This window comes from Lethenteron reissneri, chromosome 32, assembly GCF_015708825.2.
Source record: "Lethenteron reissneri isolate LAM-NWPU_2019-01 chromosome 32, ASM1570882v1, whole genome shotgun sequence".
NCBI lineage: Eukaryota > Metazoa > Chordata > Hyperoartia > Petromyzontiformes > Petromyzontidae > Lethenteron > Lethenteron reissneri.
In genome coordinates this window covers 1,000,824-1,010,429 of record NC_083810.1, presented here as the reverse complement: position 1 = coordinate 1,010,429, position 9,606 = coordinate 1,000,824, and the positions used below count along the sequence as shown (strand labels likewise).

Sequence of the window (9,606 nt, the reverse complement as noted above, 5' to 3'; positions counted from 1 at the left end):
ACATTTACAATCTGAGTACGACGTTTCGCCAGTAATTACAACTAGCTTCATCAGGCGATAGCCAGATTCGTGGAGAAGTCTTAATGTTTTTTTCGTTCCTTATATAGAGGCGTAGATGTGTTGACCACGCAGATGCACTCTTGTACAATGTGGGGGGGGGGGGGGGTTACTGAGGTAACGTACATTATACATGTGCATTATGCGAGCCCTTTGAACGTGTCCTTCCTGTTTATTGTTTATTAAAATAGCCCTACCAACGGTAATCCCTATTGAAGTACGCTACCCTTTGTAGGCATGCATTTACATAATGTATGATTTGATTATTCGCTTCTGGATATTCTTCTCGGACAGGGTAGAAATTGTAAAATAACAGTGTTTACCGAAAGAAAACGCATACTGACGCCTATCTGAATGCAGAGTCACTGCTCTCATCAAGACGCTCATTCATCATGCGAAGAAAGTGTCAGATGGTGACAGTCTGAGAAGTGGAATTCAACACGTTAAAGAGGCGCTGCAAGTGAGCGGCTACACACATCAACAGGGCGTTGAATACCAAAACCAACTCAAATAACAAGAGCAGTGAAACTGACAAAACTAGAAAAAAATCCGTACATTGCGGGAGTAACTGATAAACTAGCCAGATATTTGGAAAAACAAAACATCCGTGTCAGATGTGGCACGGTACATAAAATACATATAATAATATCTGGTACAAAAAATGTATTACCGAAGCTATAAACAGGTATGTACAGGATTAACTGCACGTGTGGTAAATGTTAGGTTGGGCAAACAGGACGAATGATTAGCACGAGACTAAAAGAACATCAGAGAAATATTAAATTATCCCAAATACAACTGTCAGCAGTATCAGAACACGCGTGCCAACAAAGACACTCAATTAATTTTGATAATGTTGAAGTTTTGTGTAAAACTAGCTTATACTGGCCAAGACTAATTAGAGAATCTATCGAAATTGAAATAAATTTAAATAAATTTCGATTTAAAGCTTTCGTGACTGCAGGGATTCATCTTCTTGGTTCTTTCGGTAAAGTCGCGTTTATTTTTATTATTTTTATTATTTTATTACTTCCTTTCTACGTGACTTTACCGAAAGAACCAAGAAAATGTAAATAACATTAACCGTTCGGATAGCTACCGCCTTAGTGCTGCGTGGAAGCGAATCATCAAATAATACATTAATTAAATGCATGCCTACAAATGGCAGCGTACTTCAATAGGGATTACCGTTGCTAGGGCTATTTTAATAAACATAATAGACAGGAAGGACAAGTTCAAAGGGCTCGCATAATGCACACGCATAATGTACGTTGCCTCAGTAACCCCCCCCCCCCCCCACATTGTGCAAGAGCGTAGCTGCGTGGTCAACACATCTACGCCTCTAGATAAGGAACGAAACAATAAGACTTCTCCACAAATCTGTCTGTCGCCTGATGAAGCTAGTTGTAATTACTGGCGAAATGTCGTACTCAGATTGTAAATGTTGTGGCTTGGTTCTCCAACACACCGGTGTGCTGTACTAGTGACGAATTGGCACGTTGTTTATGTGACAACCTTTTCTAGTTGGCTGTGTCAGGTGGTGGCGGGTTTTAACAACATATTTATATATTTACGCGATCTAACACAAAAACCTCTATTACAAATAGTGGAGCAGATAAAAATTGTTCGAATGGTGATACAAGCACCATATTCTATAAGTATTATCTCGTAGGATCACTTATTAATACATTTGTTTGACCTAAAATAAAAAATGGGTTCCAAAATCTAAATTGGCCGCCACCAAAAATATTGGAAATCTACCAAAAATGATGCCCATATTTGACTTTTAGGCGATTAACATGTATCTTTGAAAATATACACATTATGAATATATCCTGAAAAGTTTCATACTTGTGACAATCTAACTATTCTTTGTAAAATAATAAAAATGCACAAATCTGCTCCACATCCTTCTGTCCCAGAATTTCGGCCATTAATTTTATGATGACTATGCAATGAAAAAAGCTATTTTTATTATTTACATGAAAAAATAATTTCAGAAGTTATGTCCGATAACACACTGCCTTACACAATATAAAATGTTATGGGTAATTGATTGGATGTAATATCGTTTAAATTATCAATGTGGTAGTTTTTTTTGTTTAAGTCAAGGCATTAAACATCAACTTCCCAACATTTCACTTTGTTAAGTCCCTGCTGGAAAGTGTACAGCTTTGATAATATTCTTGGTTCTTTCGGTAAAGTCACGCAGAAGGGAAATAATAAAATAATATACATATAAAACAATAAAAATTCTCACGACATTTCAACTGCAACACAAGCAATCATCATCACCTGATGATGATGAAAGCTTTGATAATGTTTCATTACAAACCAGCTTGGTGGTTAGGCTCAGCAAGGGACTGACATATTTTAAAGCTAATTACAGAGTAATCAAGTAGCCTAAAATGGCCAATACATTTATTCAACCAGGATGATAAACATTTTTTTCAGCACTTATGGATCACGAGGTCACCAGAGGGCAGGTTTTCCTTACTCCTATTGTGTATCCTTTCATAAAACCAGCCCCAGGCTCAATGGTGAAGCTTCTGCTTTCATAATTGAACCAAAGGCAGCACTGTCAAGCGAGTTCTAACACTACCAAATGAAGCCAAACAGCAGTGTCTAAGCCGGCTCTGCAGAGAAGCCCATATTCACACTACGACAGAGAACACACCGTGCAGTGCTTATGATCCTTCGTAGCGTGGTGCATTACTAGATTATGACCCCAGCTATAAAAGGACACAGACATTTTATTCCCCGACTCCCTGATATAGCCAGATGCAATTTCGAAATTTTATGAAAACCATTGGTTAATAACCCATCTCCATTCTATTTTGGCATCATTTGGAATTGGTTTCATTCCTGAATGAGGCTATCCAATAGCCTGATGATAATAATTACAATTTGAGATCGATAGTCTCCACCTTTCACCAACGACCTCACATTGTACTTGGATTGCATAATTTAAAGTAATTCCAGCTCTAAGGACTAACATGGGGCGACACAATGCTTCCTACAAGTTGGCAAATGCTGTTTTGACACCGATAACCCTTATTTGAACGTGACTGAACAAACAGGCAAGCAATGACAATTTAACTTCCATTCAGAACATTTAATGTCAGCAATGAATTACTTTGTGTCACATGACTAATATAGAAAGTAACAGCAAGTTCACGTCTCATAGCTTACTCACTCATGTGAAACAGAGCCTTGGATGGTAATTTTAACATCTGTAACAGATACATCACAGCATTATTAACATCGAATAATCTTTACAGCACCAGCGTGGAACACTCACAGACACAACAACAACAACAACCGCCGTTCACCACCAAGTGGACGTGACACACCACGGCGCTTGTGCCATGCTAGATGTACTTTGAGACCACGTGAAGTGTCGAAAGCCTACTGGAAGGTCACGGAACAGACTCAGGTACCATCGGTTGACTGAGATGACTGGCAGATGCACCAACTGTGCTCCCCACTGTGCCAACTGTTTATCTGCCCGGCGCTCTGCTCGTTGTTCTGAGCATCGCTCCTTTGGTTGCTGATGGGCGACTGCCTCCAACTCCCCCAAACAGTATCCTTCACGAACCTCCTCCACAGAGGCCGATTTTAACACTGCTGGTACCAGTTATGGGCAATTTCAATCAGCTCCACATCCTTCTATACCACATCAATCCAGCTCTTCTAAAGCCTGTGCCGCACGCATTTAGCCCCACCTATCTCGCCAAACAGAAGCTGCTTAGGCATGCAGTCGCTGGGCATCCGGGCGACATGACCCTACCAACGCAGCCTCGTTTGCCAGAGGAGCTCGTTGATGGGACAGTGTCCAGATATTTCAACGATCTGTGAGCTCCTCGCACAATCCAGCCTGGTTAAAGCCAGGATGGATTGTAGGCAGGCCAGCCTGAATGTTTCAAACGGGTACAGATTATATTTGAGGGCTCCACATGTCGCAAGCATAGATAAGAGTGGGCATAACTGTGGCCGAGAAGGCCAGGAGCTTTGTATGGAGCAATAAACCAGGTAGGTTCCACACAGCGTTACGCAGTTAATGAAAATATCATGCTGCTCTACGGATTCGCAAGAGACCTCAGCTTCCAACCAGGAGCTGGTAATAAGCACACTGCTCAATTACGGAAACATCTCCACTCTCTCCACAACTGCCCCATTACTCATGGAGAGTTGAGGGACGGGAGCACTTTAGGATGAAAAATACCCAGGCAGGTACTTTGTTTTTGTAGGGCTGATGATGAGGCCCCATCTCTGAGTAGCATGCTCCCGGTTCAGTAGAAGTGCCTCCAACTCCTTCTCAGGGTGGGCAGCAATCAGCAAATCATCCGCATACAGAATATGGTTAACAAATCAGGAGCCATCCCTTGACCACCCCTGGGCATTGATCAGCCTCTGATTATATCTATACCAGATTTAAATTCCACCAGTACATCCATGGAAATCTTCTAGAACTATGTGGTCAAAGAATATGTTAAAAAGTGTAGGGGCAAGAGGACATTCCTGTTGCAACCCAAGGTGAACATAAAATGGCTCCGACACTCAACCACGCAACTTTACTCAGACCGGCCCACCATCATTAAGGTTCTTATTTATTGTGAGGGGCATATTGATGGTATGTTAGGCCTTGACCAGGTTAAAGAAGCAGATATGTAGATCCTGTTGACATTCTCTACACCGTTTAACACGTAGGCTTTCGCGACCAATATCATCCAAAAGAAGTTTTTGGGTTAGAGCACGTAAATATATAAATGTGTCGTTAAAACCCGCCACCACCCGACACAGCCAACTAGTAAGGGTTGTCACGTAAACAGAACATGCCAATTCGTCCGGTGTGCTGGAGAGCCAAGCCACAACGTTTACAAACTGTGTTTGTAAATTTTGTGGTGCTGGACTAGTGACGAATTGGCATGTTTTGTTTATGTTACAACCCTTACTCGTTAGCTGTGCCCAGTGGTGGCAGGTTTTAACGACACATATATACGCGATCTAACCCAAAAACCTCTTATGGATTCTCTACATCTTTCCCGTAGCATACGGACAGAGAATATGGCATGCGTGCAGAACCGCCCCGGTATGAAAACACATTGGGGTTCCGCAAGCCTCTCCTCAGCATGTCTGGTAAGGTAATGTCGAGTAATTATTTCCAAGGCCATTCCCGACACAATGGGGGAGATGCCCCGGTAGTTTGTGCAATCAGTGCGGTCCCATTTTTTTTGTTGTAATGGCGACCACCAGGGCATCCTTCCAGTCCTTCAGAACCCATCCTATGGACCAAACATTTGTAATGATGTCATATAGGGCAGTCTGCACAAAAACTCCACCCTCCCTCAGAAGTTCGCTTGGGAGATCATCTCTCCCCGGCGCTTTCCTGGTTTCAAGCTCTGGATTGCCCTTCGTACATCCTCAAAAGTTGGCACATCAGTCAACCACTCACAATATTTGAGGCACAGCAGCACCAGCAGGGTCAACCCCACCTTGCCCGATGATGTTGTTTGACCTAAGGGGTTTCCCCTCCTCCAAAACCCCACTCCAATGCTGAGCAAACCTGCGAACCTGTTCTTGGGGTTCAGAGATCAGGTTACCGTTCTTTCCCTGAAGGATAGTGATAGGCGAGACACTGCAAGTTACGTTTTAATGGTGTCATAAAGTGATTTGTTATCACGTGCTACTGAAGCAATTTCCATTTCCTCAGAAACCCATGACCAACATTCATCCTTGCAGCACTGCACAGCTCTCCGAATCTATGAGCGAAGGCTGCGATAAGCCTCCTCGTTCTTAGACGTGGGATTTTGTAGATGGTGGGAGTGGGCCTGCCGATTACTTACTAGCCAAAACACTTCATACATTAGCCAGGGTTTCTGGGGAGCTCTGGACTACATGCCCAATGCAGCCAAAGCAGTCGCAGTCTTAAAACTCTCTCATTTCCCCTTAGCGTTAGAAGGGGGGGTTAGGGGGAAAGGTGTCGGGCTATTGTGGGTGGATGGATGATTGCCACCACAGTGAAATTATGATAACTGCATCTTACAGATGACAAGCCAATGGGCAGTAGGAAGATCAGCTCCATGTCAAGGACATGGGTCCGTATTCGCTGGTCCATAACTATGTAGTCCAGCAGATGTTCTTTCTTGGATCCGGCGTGCATCCATGATGTGTGAATGGGCTGATGCCGGAACAGTGTTTTGGTGATTACAAGCCCATAGGCTTCACAGAAGGCTAGCAACCTCCGACCGTTGTTATTGAGCTTATCTGGCCCATGCCTTCCAATCACTCAAAACCAGGAGTCTGCGTCATGACTCACTCAGGCATTAAAGTCACCCAAAAGGATAACTATCCCGAGAGGCTACTTTAGCCAGCGCTTGGGAAAGGTCATAGAAGTCATCTCACTCATCAGCCTTGCCTGAACCCCTCCACTCATGTTCATCTTCGGAGAGGGCATAAGCTATTAACCACCACCATCACTCTACTCCCATTAATGGGGAGGTGAGCCCGCAATAGCCTGGGACCCACACGTCGCCTCCACGCTCTGACATTATTTTATTCAAAAGAAGTGCCACTCCCTGTTTGGCAGTTTCCTGCCCCAAGTGGAGAACTGTCCAACCCTCATGGTGACTAGAGTCAGAATCAGCGGTATCAGTCCAGCTCCCGACAGAGAAATGGAAGCCTCTCCTCCACAGTGAGCATTTGAACATTCCACGTGGCCAACCTCAGTGTGTTCCTGTGTTTCTTGAAAAACTAACAAGGGGAGGGGTACAACCTGGCTCCGCCAAAATGGGGTTTTGCCAGAAGGCATCATAGACACCTCTCCTCCCCAGGGCCTCCAGCACAAACTTGGCCAGCTAGGGAAAGACTCTGGGTTTTAATTCAAATAGCTACCTATGACCAATCTCGGTTCAAGTACAGCGAATTGATATTCAGACACGTACACACCACCACATGCATTCAAACAGTACAAGTGCACACTAGTGGGGGAAATGGAACGATATATTAAACGTTGTGTCAAAGCCAGCAGCAATAACTTTTTTTTATAACAAAACATACACCAGAAGACATAAGCATAAAAAATATCCCGACTAGAAAGCCCAGGGAATATGAGCACATGTTATAGGATCTGTAGTTTTAAAGCCAGCTCCATACAATGTGATGGGCTTCAGATGACTTCCGTGGACTGACCAGGTTCATTTTTTATGAATTATCTCATCAGGACATTGGTGAGATTCAGCCATTGACATGATATGATTTAAGCAGGCATTGGTTTCCTTGGTGAAAATAAAGATAAACCATATTTACAGTTCCATATGGATATGCACCATCGTTAAATAGGATCTAGCAGTGTATGTGTGCTGTTATAGAAAATGTATCGTGTGGTTTTGCAAAAGGAGCTGAAAGATGACCTCAACAAATGGAGCTGTTGCTACACCTCACACATGGTCATCGCTGGGGATAAGCCGATCTGCAATTGCTACAAGCTCAGCCACTGCCCATGCCACGGCCTGGAATCCAGTCTCCTGGTGTGGAGTTCCAAGCCTCTAAAATGTTCCTCTAGCCTTATTGAATCATCCCTTGGCATGAAATGTATTCTGATGGCAGATGACAATATTTGAAATGTATGCAGTGCTGATGCAGTCACAAAAGTGTGTGTAGCCTACAGAACATAGTCCACAAAGGCCTTGTTTAACTTTTAAAGATATCAGCTGGTGGCTTGTGAAAATACTGCTCATATTTGCAGTGCATTCCTAATTGGCTCACATTAGGATGGCGAATTTCCAAATTCTTGAAAAAAACTAAAATATGGATGCAACCCAGTGAAATGAACACTTATATTGTGTCAGTTTTACAACTAGTTTTAACGGAATAAGAGAAACAGAAAAACTACTTTTTCAGTTGACCGGGTACTTCTTAGCTCACGGACAACACTGAACACAAGTGCTTCATCACCACCCCAGGGTCGATGTTGTTCTACTTAAATGACACACGTATTGTCTGTGTGACACCACAAAAGCGTGAGCATTGAGTTCACACCTGACATCAGCGTTAGGTGTTGTTGAACCTGGCTCCGAGCACACAACTGATTATATGAACGTCACAATGAGTAAAACTGTTCCTCAAGCCGATATGGCCCAAGTGAACTGCTCAAACAATGCTGCGTAGAGACGCATGGTTGCAGTTTGCCTACTTTAACCCGTAAAAATATTTATTGGTAGGCTCGGTCTTTCACAACCGTGCTGGATAGTTTAATAAGGTTCAACACATCAATACTGATACCAGATCTCAGTACAAATCAATTCCTGCCACCAGAACACAGATGCCAATTCCCAGCCTGCCTGGGTAAAACCCGAACAGGCGGCAACCCGAGCTGGCATGCATGGCTGGACTAAACGGCCACTATCCCAGTCTGCCTGCCCAACAATCTTAACATCCCCCTCTCCTGATATTATATTCATCGGTTGGAAAAACGTGTGTGCAGAGTAAAGAAAAAATGTCACGTGACACACAGGTGAAAGACATTTGCGCAGAGCATCCTGGGAAAACACATCAATGCAATAACGTAACAAGTCCGCCCCCGTCCCCTCGGAGTGTACCTACATGGCTGGCAGCCTGAGCAGCCACCAGGCTTAGAAGGCTGCGTGATCATTCTGAATCTGGCAAGAGTAACGTGGCAACTGTACTTGTCTCACTCATATTATGGATCATCAGCGCAGTGTAACTCTACAGCCATAGTGCTTTTGACTGTGCCTAGTGCTGTTATACACACACACACAACCAGTGGGGCCTCCACAATAAGAGGAATTGGCACAGCCGAAACGCTTGTCAAAAACAAGCTAATGCCTTCTCCAGCCAATGACAAGAGTTCCCATCAGCTGGAAAAATAAAGAAGCGTGTGCAGGCCGGGACAAAAACGTCAAAACAACGCACAGCTAAACGCAATGTAAGACTTAGGCCTCGCACAATGATGTCACGGGAACAACCCACGGCTGCTGCCGCTGTCTATTGTACAACGGCGTTAAAAAAAACACAAACAGAATGAAGACGGGGCGGCTTTCTGCCAGCCGCCGGTCACTGGCCCGCCGAGTAGTCCTGCGTGGAGGCCGAGCCCACGGACTCGCCGTCCTCCTCGTTGTCGGTGTCGTCGCTGCTGTCGTCGTCGGCCGGCACCTCGCCCGTGAGCGCGATGCGAGCGTAGTCATCGGTGTCGATGGACTTGCAGAAGTGGATAGCGTACTTGAGTTTTTCCTCCAGCACCTGGCGGCATGAGTAGCGCGGAAGCTTGAGCAGGAAGAAGCAGGTGTAGGACTCGGGCAGGAAGTGGTCAGGCGGGTTGTACTTGTCCAGCACCTGCAAGGGAAGGGAGGAACAAAGGGCGTCATGAATGAACAAATGAACTCGCACGGATGATGTGCTCTCTCTGCGACATAACGAAATGTCTCCGAGTGCAAGTCTCCTTCTTGGCAATTGTCACTGTGCGGCACAAGGTGGATCAATGCCTGGCTCGGCGATTAAAATTTGAGTATACACGCCATTCTTATAGCC

At 44.4% G+C, this 9,606-nt stretch overlaps 1 protein-coding gene across 6 annotated transcripts in view; it reads right to left on the bottom strand.

Moving 5' to 3' along the window:
* Positions 1-3,157: 3,157 nt before the first annotated feature.
* Positions 3,158-9,606, bottom strand: part of HERC2 (HECT and RLD domain containing E3 ubiquitin protein ligase 2) — a 156,604-nt gene continuing 150,155 nt past the window's right edge. For all 6 annotated transcript variants that reach the window (XM_061563689.1, XM_061563691.1, XM_061563692.1 and 3 more), the window contains exon 93: positions 3,158-9,411. In XM_061563689.1, the coding sequence (XP_061419673.1) occupies positions 9,133-9,411 (279 nt within the window). In that variant the 3' untranslated portion in view covers positions 3,158-9,132. The remainder of the gene's footprint in view (positions 9,412-9,606) is intronic.